This window comes from Mauremys mutica, chromosome 1 (genome assembly GCF_020497125.1).
Source record: "Mauremys mutica isolate MM-2020 ecotype Southern chromosome 1, ASM2049712v1, whole genome shotgun sequence".
NCBI classification, from domain to species: Eukaryota; Metazoa; Chordata; order Testudines; family Geoemydidae; genus Mauremys; species Mauremys mutica.
Window position 1 is genome coordinate 4,649,221 of NC_059072.1, and position 12,359 is coordinate 4,661,579.

General features: G+C 46.5%; 1 protein-coding gene across 1 annotated transcript; it reads left to right on the forward strand.

Moving 5' to 3' along the window:
• Positions 1-8,052: 8,052 nt before the first annotated feature.
• LOC123350405 (claw keratin-like) lies at positions 8,053-8,589 on the forward strand. The gene has a single exon (XM_044988988.1). It carries the CDS (start codon positions 8,071-8,073, stop codon positions 8,563-8,565), a length of 495 nt encoding a protein of 164 aa, XP_044844923.1. The 5' UTR covers positions 8,053-8,070; the 3' UTR covers positions 8,566-8,589.
• The last annotated feature ends 3,770 nt before the right edge of the window (positions 8,590-12,359 follow it).

Here is a 12,359-nt window from a genome sequence, read left to right on the forward strand (position 1 = left end):
TACATATGTACTGGCTAGCTGTATCTTAGCAGCGCCTTGGACTACGTTTGCCAGGGAGCTGGAGACTGTGCTTTTTTCGACAATAAACCTGGCCGACGTGCCTTCGTACCTTACTAGACTCTGTGGTTATTGGGGGTTCTCATCGGGTCTTCTAGGTCAGCTATCTGCGCAGAGCTAGGCAGAACACAGAGGGAACACACGCACGCAGGTGAGTGATATCAACATTGGAGAAAGCAGAGCACCGCACCAGTAGCACTCTGACAACAACACCCAAGATCACTTTTTGAATTAAAGGGCTATACAGGATCCCTTCCCTGAGGCCCTGTTCTTTCCGCAAAGCCCTGTCCTGCTCACTCCATCCCTGCATCACTCCCTCGCCCGCTCTGCCCCACCCTCCCTCACTTTCACCAGGCTGGGGAGGGGGTCGGGGATGGGGAGGGGTGTGGGCTCTGGTCTGGGCCTGAGGGATTCCCTGTGTGGGCTGAGCCTGGGGCAGAGGGTTGGGGTGCAGGAGGGGATGAGGGGTGCAAGCTCTTGGAGGGAGTTTGGGTGCAGGAGAGGTCTCCAGCCTGGGGTGGGGTGTTGGGATGAAGGATGGTTCACAGGGTGCTGGCTCCAGGAAGGGTCTCAGCGCTGGGCCTTGGGATTGCGTCCCGCCGAGCGGATCTTGCCTTGGGCTGCTCCCGGTCGGCATCACAGTGAGGCTAAGGCACCCTGCCCCCCACGCCTCTGGGGCCTCCCTGGCCACTTCTGGGAGCAGTGTGGGCCAGGGTAGGCAAGGAGCCTGACTTAGAGCAGCCCTGCTGCGCCACTAGAGATCACAATTGACTGGGAGATTCTCTAGGATAGAGCAGTCGATCACCATTGACCAGTTGGTGACCCCTGATCTAACCTAAACCTCCCTTGCTGCAGATTAACCCATGTCCCTAACAGGAGCTGTCTCTTTAAGAGCTCTCTGGTGGGGCAGGGTGGATAGGAGTGAGTTGTGTCTGGGTCATTGTTGCTAGGCCAAATTTCGCACTCCCCAGCCAGAAGCTTCTGGAATTGGGGTGTCGTTTAGGGCTGCTCCAATAGGTTTCCCTGGTGCCGGGCTCAGACTCCATGAGGGCAGCAGTCAGGGCAGCTGCTTTGCGCCAGGCCCTGTGCTCTGTGCAGCAGGGAGAAGCTGGGCCCAGGAGCAGGAAACAGGCTGTTTTGCCCGAAAGTCGGAAGCATTTTGCAGCAGGTCAGTGATATTGTTACAACCCTCCAACAGGGAAGCCTGGGGAATGTAAATTACAGGGGAAACTGGGAGGGAAATGTAAATTTTATTGTAATTGTACACTTTGAATTTTTGATTTTAGCCAAACTCCTTTAATTAAATTGTCTCAACAAGTGTGAGTCACCAACTTTTCTGTAAATGTGATCGTGAAAGAGTCCTTTATGTTTTGCTGTTCTCAGTTTTGCATTTACTTGCAACAGAGTTGGGTTTTTTAAATCTATATACTTAATGGGGTGGTTGGTTAATCAGTCTGCCTGGATTTCAAGGGAAGATTCCTGAAAACAATTGAAGGAAGATGTTGCTTTTGACTCAGCAGACTGTGTAGAATTTAGTGAACGGAGACTTAAACTGAGACTCCAGTGAACTCAGCCTAAGCTTTAGGGAACCCAAGATCCTTTTCAGCTATCCTACCACCTAACCAGTTATTCCCCATTTTGTAGTTGTGCTGTGATGTTGGGAAACCAAGTGTCAGCTGAGAACTGACAAACTCACCCATCCAATGAGAAAGAAGCCTTGTGTAATGCAAATGAAGAAATTTAATGGGAAGGTGGAAATTTTTGTGCATTTGAAGGCAAGCGTTCACTGTGTGTGCTGATCAAAGACCTTAAATTCATCCTTCTCCCTCTGCCATCAGAGAAGGAGTCCACATCGGTTGTGACTCTCTGAGCTTCTTTATGTGAGAAGAAACTATATGTATGGACACAAGGGAAAATTCTTCATCTCTGGACTGGGGGATTCTCACAGGAAGAATAATGGAATGAGAAGAAGAGTTCCTCTGGGTCGCCCAAAAACTGCCAGTTTCCCAAATCTCTGCTGCCTTTAGGAATTCTAGACTGTGACTATCCTGTACATATATTTTTATCTGCTTTCACATCTCAATAACTCTCTTTCCTTTCTCTTAGCTAGTAACTTTAGTTAGTTTACTGTCGAATTGACTAGCAGTGTTTTTCATGTGAGATCTTGGATGCAATCGACCTGGGTGAGTGTGGAACTAGATACAATGTGACTATTTTCTTGATTTTTGCAGGAAGTCACCACCATTTAGCACACAGTCCAGCTTGCCGGCGAGGCAAGAGAGACTGGCGTGTGTAAGGGGACCGTCTGTGACTCCATTGTCAAACTATTATAGTACTTTGGAAGTTTCACCACTGATACTTATAAAATAGAGCATACAGATAGCACCAGCTAGGATCTCGGCCCTGCTTTTTGACAGTCTACCCTGAGGACCATGAGTCTCTCCAGACAGCTCATGTGCATTGGATATTTTTCCTAAGTGAAATACTTTGCACTTGTCTTTACCTTTCTCCTTTTCTCTCTCTTTAATCAGAGTCTGATGATGGCTGCTCTGAGAAAACCATCTCTCTGTCCCTGCCTCCCCCAGGTCTTCAGGGAGAGCCTGCCCCAGGAACCATCCGATCACCTGCAGAGTCTCGGGCTCCCCCGTTCCCCAGCCACATGCAAGCAGGGCAGATGACAGGAGAACACCCTGTGATGGGTTTGGTCACAGAGACCCCCTTGGGATTGTCACCTGATGTGCTGAAATTAACTTGATCCCATTTTCCCTGTCAGCCTGGGACTTCCAGAACCCTGTCTTGTTGAGCCAGAGACACTATCGTGATGCAAGCCCAGATCCTGACGTGTGGTCTAGAAGCCCCAAAGCTACAGACTTTAAACTGAAAAACAGCTCAGCACGATTATCTGTCTCCAGCACTCCAGACAAAAACGCAGTTGCCAATGGGATCCAACCCCCCCCCCGCAAAAATATCAATTCTTACTCTGTTATTAAGCTTACCACAGGGTAACACTCGTAAACTGTCCGCTCTCATATAACACCTGAAAGAGAAGACATGCAGCAGCTGTTTGCAACTTACTCTGGCTTTCCTTAATAAACAAATAGTGATTTTATTAATGTTTCCCAAGTAGGAGTTTAAATGTGGCTTCAATGTAATATCTGGCCAGAATACAAGTAAGTCAATCAAACAGCAGACCAAAGGGAATCACCAAGTCGAAGCCTAATATACAGTTATAGAAACTGATATACAGGTTAGATATCTAAAACCCTCAAAGATTCATCCCAATAAGCTGTCTTTCACAGGGACTAGACTCCTTCCTAGTCTGGACCCAGTTCCTTTTCTTCCGCGGGTTACCACTAAAGTCTTTTTTTAGATCTCCAGCAGCAGACATCTCATGGATTGGTAAGCAAAGGGGGTTTCTCACAGATTGGCAGCCCTTTTGCTCACTGCTCACCACCCCCCCTTCTTATAGCTTTTGCACGAGGGCGGAGAATCTTTTGTCTGTTGCTTGTCCCCATCCCTGCCTCATCAATGGAAAAGTAACACAGGATCTAAGACGTGATATCCAGGTACAGCATGTGACATGGTCACCTGTCACTGTGAAGACCCCAGCTCTCTTCCATTTCTTTCCTGGATTGCGCCCACAGAATAGACAGGGGGGGGAAGGTTGTGCAGTGTAAATAAACCATTTACAACCAATTGTCCTTGTCACTGGAAGTCTTCAAGATTCTAAACCATCATTAATGGCCCACAATTTGCATAACTACAATAGGACCTCAGAGTTCTACTTCCTATTTCTAGCTTCACATACAAGAATGATACATGCATACAAAGAGGAGGACTATAGTCAGTAGGATTATAATCTTTCTTAGGATACCTTACAAGAGACCTTTTTCATAAAGCATATTCCAGTTACATTATATTCACACTCATAACATATTTCAATAAAACATAAGGAGTGCAAAGTCACACACCCAATGACGAAATGCCGCAGCCACCTCCACTGACAAGAGCTGCCTCTGGTGCCATGCACACTGGCCCCACGTATATCCAGAGGCACTGTCCAGAGGCCCTGAGGAAGCTACACAGTGCATGGTGCTGATCAGTGCTGGAGGCACCAATGCAAACACCAAGGTTGCACATCTCACTGCCCTTGGTAAGAGCTCTTCAGGATGTTAGTGTGATAGTGATGATAATGTTTGTATTCAGGCCTGTCTATTTGCCTGAGAGAGAATTTTGGGTCTTTTTTGCTCATTTGATTTTTGATACTTTTTACATTCTTACCACTATATGTCAGCAAAGAAGAAAAGACGCTGTGTGTTACGTCTGCCCGCAAGCAGATGGATGGGGGAAGAGATAGATGTAAAGTGTTGCTGGGTAGGGTGGGAGTTTAATACACGAGTGTACATTGAAGGACGGTCCCGTCTCTAACTCCTCTCCCGAGATAAGATCAAGCAGCCTGCCTGGAGGGGGTGGGATAGAAAACACTAATAGGCCAAAGTATCAGAGGGGTAGCCGTGTTAGTCTGGATCTGTAAAAGCAACAAAGAATCCTGTGGCACCTTATAGACTAACAGACGTTTTGCAGCATGAGATTTTTTCACCCACGGAAAGCTCATGCTGCAAAACGTCTGTTAGTCTATAAGGTGCCACAGGATTCTTTGTTGCTAATAGGCCAAAGAAATGCCTGTCCCTGACCGAAACACAACCTCATTCCTTATTCGGGGCTGTTTGGTTTTTCCTTCAAAAAAGCTTTGCATTTCCCTTTGATTAACAAACATTGCTCTGTAAAAGCCTCAGATAATGTACCTCAGTCCAGTTCCATACACTTCAATGATATTCTGTGCCCTACAATTATGGAGAGGCATTTTATCCTGTTCAGGTTAGAAGAAATCCCTGGCGAGGGTCAATTTTGCACTTTGAAATTATTCTTAATTCTGGCTGAAAATCTTTAATCAGAGAAGGAGCTTCCAGAATGCTCTAGGTGATCAGACTTGCAAATTAATCCCACAGCAAACTGACCATTGAAGAAGTTCCCCTTAACTCATTCTTGTGTGTCTTCCTTTTCTTTATTAGCTGAATTCTCTCACAAGACCCAGTTATCTTGGCTGGCCATCCATGGAGATGCAATGGCTGATGGTTTCCATTGATTTCACTGTCTATTAGATATGAGCAGCTGAGGATGGAGGTGCAGAAAGGTTTTCTCTAATCCAGGGTGCGGTAAGGTGCCATCCTTCAATCTCAAGTTGATGGAAACCTCTCCTCCTTTACGCTGGTTCAGCATCTACCCTTCAACTTTAAAATATATATAAATGGGAAATTCAAAGTTTCATTGAATGAAAATCAAAGAGACCCAATTTCAGAGGCTCGGACCCATGAAGTGAGCACTGGAGTGACAGCTGAGACCTTGACATGCAATTTTAAAGAGAATCTCATCTTCATTATTGGAACATTTAATCCCATTAAAAAGTTACTACTATTATAATAATACACCTCTTTGACCATATAAAAACATGATGTGTGTTTGTAAAGTGCTTTGAAATGCTAAGATCAGAGGACACTTCAGATGATCCACCCTGCGTATTACAATTATACCTGTTTACCATGGCAAGTTTCAGTGAAGGTCAGACAGGAGCGACTGACAGAGTCAAAACTGAACCCCCACTTCTTCAGTAGCATCATCTAACATATCTACCCATCTACTACATTACATTTCATGGCTTCCAAATAAATCACTCACCTGAGTAACTCTTAGAGAGGCTCATTCTGGGTTTTTTCTTTATTTTATTTTAAATTTTTTTTTGGAGGATCTTAGTGGTGAAACATCTTCTCATGTAAGAGCGAACAAACCATCAACCACCTAAAGATCTTGCCATGGACTTTAATTCTCTTTGTTTGAAGGTTTAGCCTCAGTGGTGCATATTTACACTTGAGCAGGACACATTGTATGGTCCCAAAAAATTTTCCATTTGAATCCAATATTGAGATTTGTATTCCTACACTGCAACAGGAACAAGCTTGAATTCCATCGGAAAATTTCAGATTCTTGCCTGCTCATGGATGGAGAGATGTTTTCTGATGAGTAGAGATTCCAAGACTTAACTTAAGCCTTATCTACAAAAGAGGATTGAATCCTTTCACTCGTCATCATCCCTACTTTGACCCGTGAGCAAATCTGTTCTAGGCAGCCCTTTGTGGACCTCATTAGTGACACCAAGTGGAAGTCCAATATTAGGTACAGTTTTACTCACCGTAGGGTAGTTTCACCCCTAGGCTGACGGGCCATCACAAAGGCCCATGTTCCCACTTAGGTCCCTGCTAAGATCCAGTTTGTAAGTTTAGTGGGACTAAAATTGTTCATAGGGCATTTTACTATACCCCTGCCAACAGGTGAATATCAAATATAAGGTCCTGACAGGAAACATGCTGGAGAAAATGGAATGATTCCGATTGTCTTCAAAAGGAATTGGATCTGACCCTTAGTTGAGGATGGAGATGGTGAGAATGCAGAAAAATGGCTCCCTCCTTCCTAGCAGGTTTACAATGAAGGACCCAACACCTGGCCACGACCAGTATGAATTGAAAGGCCCAAACTGGATTCCTTCCATCAGTGCCAGTTGTGCTATTGATGCCGCTCAGAATCACCTTCACCATTCATTCTCACTGCAACCACAAAAAAGTCAGTAAAATGACACAAGGAATGCAGTTGGCCCATACAATATTAAGATGAAAAAGAGTGAAGAGTGCAACGTGCACGTCACACCCTCTGACGCTGAGATTGGCCCAATGATCAAAGCCCCTGAGGAAAACAGCTCCAGCCAAAGGAGGACATAGCAAGGCAATCAAGTTTGTTTGGCAACTAATTAGGACCTCCATCACAAACAGCCTCGCAGATCCTCCAGGCAGCAGTCCTAGGAACTGTATAAAAAGTGCTCACACACTCAGGGCTCTTCTAATCATTTCTCCGGACTTCATCTCCTCGGTGAGCTCGTAAGTCCAATTACACTCAATGCTTACGAACTCTAGAGATGTGACAGTAGGGGCTATTTTCATTGAAGACTGAATCTTGCTTTTATTCATGTGTTTTTATATGAGGGATCCGGGGTTCTTCCATAATTATCTTGTATAGTTATTGAGTTGCAGGCACTGGTGGATTCATGGGAAACATATTTCCTATTACCTGGAAAAAAATTAGGGCATTTAAATCTTTTCAGTAACCTCAGAAAGTCACTTACCCATATTTCATTTATCTGAATTAGGAATACATTTCCCTGGGTTAATAGAGAAAGGGCCAGTTCAGTGCGCTCCTACTTTCTTCTGAAGCAGCTGTTACTCCTCACTATTGGAGACACAAAAATGGATGAAGATGAGAAACGGTGTGCTCTAATCTAGCAATTCGTATGTTCTTCTGAGTGAAAAATCCACTGCTTCTCCTCAGATGGTATAAATTAATGTCACCTTATGGAAGTCAGTGGACCTGAACTCATTTTACCCCAGCTAAGGAGCATGTCCTTAGTGATTTCTTTGGAGAAAAGTAAAGTTTTCTGTTTATTCATCAGCAATTATTGATGACTTCCAAGCTTTGGAAACCCGATGAGCCCTACTCTGACACTGGACTCAACGCATTTGCATGCAGAGGTTAAATTCAGAAATGAAAGGAAGTGATTACCATAATCCCAGGCCATGTCCTCTTTGAGAAATGTCTACAATGGACCCAGAATCGCAGGTGTCTATCATGGAAAGAGTGATGCTTATTCTAGTTGGTGTTTTTCAGATAATGTTTCTAGATAGGCGCTCAAAGGGACCAGTTTGGAGGGAAGCCTAGAAAGAGAAAATAGGAACAAATACATTGCCACATACATAGAGACTAAGGCCACTTCTCCTCTCTCTTGCCCGCCCCGTACAGACCTCGCTGCAATAGTCACCAAGCTTTGAAGCCTTTCTTCCATAGGCACTTGTACCTTCTTTTGACTCTAGTCCCTGTTGTGTGTTTCAGGTTTACCTCCATCCCAGAAAGATGACTTGCTCCAGCCTGTGCTATCCAGAATGCGGAGTGGCCCGGCCCTGTCCGGTCACTGGTACCTGCAACGAGCCGTGCGTTAGGCAGTGCCAAGACTCTGAAGTGATCATCAGACCCTCACCAGTTGTCGTGACCCTCCCAGGACCCATTCTCAGCAATTTCCCTCAACACAGTGCAGTGGGAGCTGCAGGAGCACCTGTGGTCGGACCCGGTTACGGAGGCTCATTCGGTTGGGGGGGATTGCACGGCTATGGAGGCCATTACGGAGGATTGTATGGTTTAGGTGGATATGGTGGTTACGGCGGCCGTTATGGTTATGGGGGATTATGTGGTTATGGGGGATACTGCGGTTACCCAGGTGGTTATGGTTATGGGGGATTATGTGGTTATGGGGGATACTGTGGTTACCCAGGCTTCTGTGGTTACGGAGGATTATGGGGATATGGGGGATATGGCCGTAGGTATCTCGGTGGATACTGTGGGTCATGCTAAACCCAGCAGGAACATCCGTGGAAAAAGGAAGAACCAGGAAATGAACAGCCAGATACAGATACACCCCTGACCTTTTGGGCATGGCTTTCAGAAGTACTGGGCAAACAGGGCTCCAGCTGAACTAAGTGGGAGCTGTGTGTGCTCAGCACCTTGGGCTGACAGCCATGCTGCCTTTCTAATGTTACGCTTTATGACTCCTTCTGCCAAGGCTTTCCCACCCGTGTGCTGATTCTCGCTTTCACCTGTGGACTCAATCTGAATTAGGCGCAGCCTCTTTATACTGACCACGCTGTGTAAAGGAAACAAGGGCCCTTAAGACAGATATCAGTTACATTTGTTGTTAGTTAAGTCCCTTTAGAAGGGAAAAAGAGACCTTGATGTCAAGGAGAATTAGGCCCGACATGTTCTACCCTTTCCATCATGACGTATCTTTAGCACCTCACTTTGACCTTTTCTGAGGCCGACATTTAGGGAGAAGTTGCCTAATTCTCTGCTTTTATTTTGTTTTGTCTCATTTCCCAACCACTGGGGTAAAACAAGGGCCTTAAAATGGTTGTAAAGGAGACTTGTTTGTCAACCTCTGCAGCTGCACCAATGCAAGCAGAACATCTTGTCTGAAATACACCCATTGAGGCCTGCGATCGGTCATGGCCCTTCTTGAAACACTGGAAATACATTCTTTCTGCTCTGTAGTATTACTTCTGTAACTGTGTACTGCCAATTTCATTTGCATTAAAAACTCTGCTGCATCATAATATCGGTCTCCTGGTTCTCCTTGTTCCTCCCTCCTTGCTTAAAGAATCACAAAATTCCTCCCTGTGGAACCGGTAGCACTGAGCACCATTCTCCACTTGCAATTTTCAAAGATCTGGAGTGATAGGGGAATCCAGAGTTGTAGTGGCTGATAGCTTTCTGCAGGCCCTGAGTACCAGGGTGCAGTTCCTCCCTGTATTACCTATTTTAGCAAAGAGTTTTTTCCTGGAAAACATAGACCCATTTTTCACTTCAAGAATATAAGTTTTTCCTTTGGTATCAAAGGAAGACTAACCATATGGTTCGTGAGTGAGCATCTGGGTGAGTCACTGAAGGACAGTGACCCTGGTTTTTGTATGTGTCACCTGGCCTCAGTGGCTCACAGCTGAGAATACCAGATTCAGGACAAACTGTTGAGGGATATGGCAGACTCACCTCACGCTTGGTGGTTATTCTGACGTTAGATCCCAAGCTAATAAAAAAGTAAATTTCTGTCTCAATACAGTGGTTAACAAGAATTCAAAAATGCAGTCTCCAGCCCTTTATTTCACCACCCCAACACTTTATGATGACTGATTATTAAAAACCTATTTCATCATATAGAAGATTCTGCTTAACCTAAGAGATCAGACACAATAGCCAGGCCACTATCTAACTCAGATCTAAGGCAGTCCCCCCACCTATGGGAGCAGCAGAGTCAGCACTGTGAGGTGGGGGCAGCACGCAGAGACCCCTATTCCTTCCCCAGGGGCTGCCGGGATATGCTGGCTACTTCCTGGAAGTGGTGCGGGGCCAGGGGAGGCAGGGAGCCTGCCTCAAACCCACTGCGCCACCTACCGGGAACTGCCTGACCTAAGGCCAGTCAGAGCCCACACCCCTTGTCCCCCCTGCACTCCTGCAAAAAAAGAGACCTTGATGTCAAGGAGAATTAGGCCCGACATGTTCTACCCTTTCCATCAAGACGTATCTTTAGCAACTCACTTTGACCTTTTCTGAGGCCGACATTTAGGGAGAAGTTGCCTAATTCTCTGCTTTTATTTTGTTTTGTCTCATTTCCCAACCACTGGGCTAAAACAAGGGCCTTAAAATGGTTGTAAAGGAGACTTGTTTGTCAACCTCTGCAGCTGCACCAATGCAAGCAGAACATCTTGTCTGAAATACACCCATTGAGGCCTGCGATCGGTCATGGCCCTTCTTGAAACACTGGAAATACATTCTTTCTGCTCTGTAGTATTACTTCTGTAACTGTGTACTGCCAATTTCATTTGCATTAAAAACTCTGCTGCATCATAATATCGGTCTCCTGGTTCTCCTTGTTCCTCCCTCCTTGCTTAAAAATCACAAAATTCCTCCCTGTGGAACCGGTAGCACTGAGCACTTCTCCACTTGCCAATTTTCAAAGATCTGGAGTGATAGGGGAATCTAGAGTTGTAGTGGCTGATAGCTTTCTGCAGGCCCTGAGTACCAGGGTGCAGTTCCTCCCTGTATTACCTATTTTAGCAAAGAGTTTTTTCCTGGAAAACATAGGCCCATTTTTCACTTCAAGAATATAAGTTTTTCCTTTGGTATCAAGAAGACTAACCATATGGTTCGTGGTGAGCATCTGGGTGAGTCACTGAAGGACAGTGACCCTGGTTTTTTGTATGTGTCACCTGGCCTCAGTGGCTCACAGCTGAGAATACCAGATTCAGGACAAACTGTTGAGGGATATGGCAGACTCACCTCACGCTGGTGGTTATTCTGACGTTAGATCCCAAGCTAGTAAAAAAGTAAATTTCTGTCTCAATACAGTGGTTAACAAGAATTCAAAAATGCAGTCTCCAGCCCTTATTTCACCACCCCAACACTTTATGATGACTGATTATTAAAAACCTATTTCATCATATAGAAGATTCTGCTTAACCTAAGAGATCAGACACATAGCCAGGCCACTATCTAACTCAGATCTAAGGCAGTCCCCCACCTATGGGAGCAGCAGAGTCAGCAACTGGAGGTGGGGGCAGCACGCAGAGACCCCTATTCCTTCCCCAGGGGCTGCCGGGATATGCTGGCTACTTCCTGGAAGTGGTGCGGGGCCAGGGGAGGCAGGGAGCCTGCCTCAAACCCACTGCGCCACCTACCGGGAACTGCCTGACCTAAGGCCAGTCAGAGCCCACACCCCTTGTCCCCCTGCACTCCTGCTACAGGCCAGACCCCTCTCCTGCACGGAACCCCCCCCTACACACACAGTCCAGTGAACCCTCCTGCACACACACTGCCTTCCAGTGCTTGTACCCCGCATCCCTTCTGCACCCCAGGCCCCTGCCCCAGGTTTAGTTCTTTCCCACACTCCAATCCCCTCGGCCGCAGCCCAGAGCCAGCACTCGCTCCCGCACCCCAACTTCCAAGCTCAGCCCCGTGAAAGTGAGTGAAAGTAAGGGAAAGCAAGTGATGGAGGGAGGGGGGATGGAGTAGGGCCACCCAGAGGATTCAGGGGGCCTGGGGTATTCAGCAGCAGGGGCCCCCCACTTCAGCTATAATTCGGCGGCACGAGAATTTTCCGGGGCCTCCAGAGTCAGTGAAGGACTCCGCTCCAGGGGCCCTGAAAAACTCTTGTATAGGCCCCTGCGGGGCTCGGGCCCTGGGGCAAATTCCCCACTTGCCCCCCCCCCCCCGGGTGGCCCTGGGATGGAGTGAACGTGGTTGGGCTGCAGAGAAGGAGTGAAGTGGGGGATGGAGTCTTGGGGAAGGGGCAGAGGTGAGACAACAGTGTTAGGATTTGGTTGACTGGATAGTTGGCAACCCTATCAGGAGCCCTCAGAGAAAACAAAACCCCATTTCCATCATCACCGCTCCTCCCGGCGCTAAGGATAAATGTAAAAACCAACGTATCTCTGGCATGTCATTTGAGAGCATTTTGAAGAATAAACTCTCCAACAGAGACTCTGCGGAAACATAATTATGGAGTCAGTAGCCGTCTCTGAATATTTCTCCTTTTTCCAGGACATTTTTCTCTTCTCCTCTAATGGAATGTCCAGTGACTTGTAGCATGAAGCATTCAT

Bases quoted from the DNA above. Each gene is read 5' to 3' on its own strand.
- LOC123350405 (XM_044988988.1), top strand. From the start codon at position 8,071: ATGACTTGCTCCAGCCTGTGCTATCCAGAATGCGGAGTGGCCCGGCCC.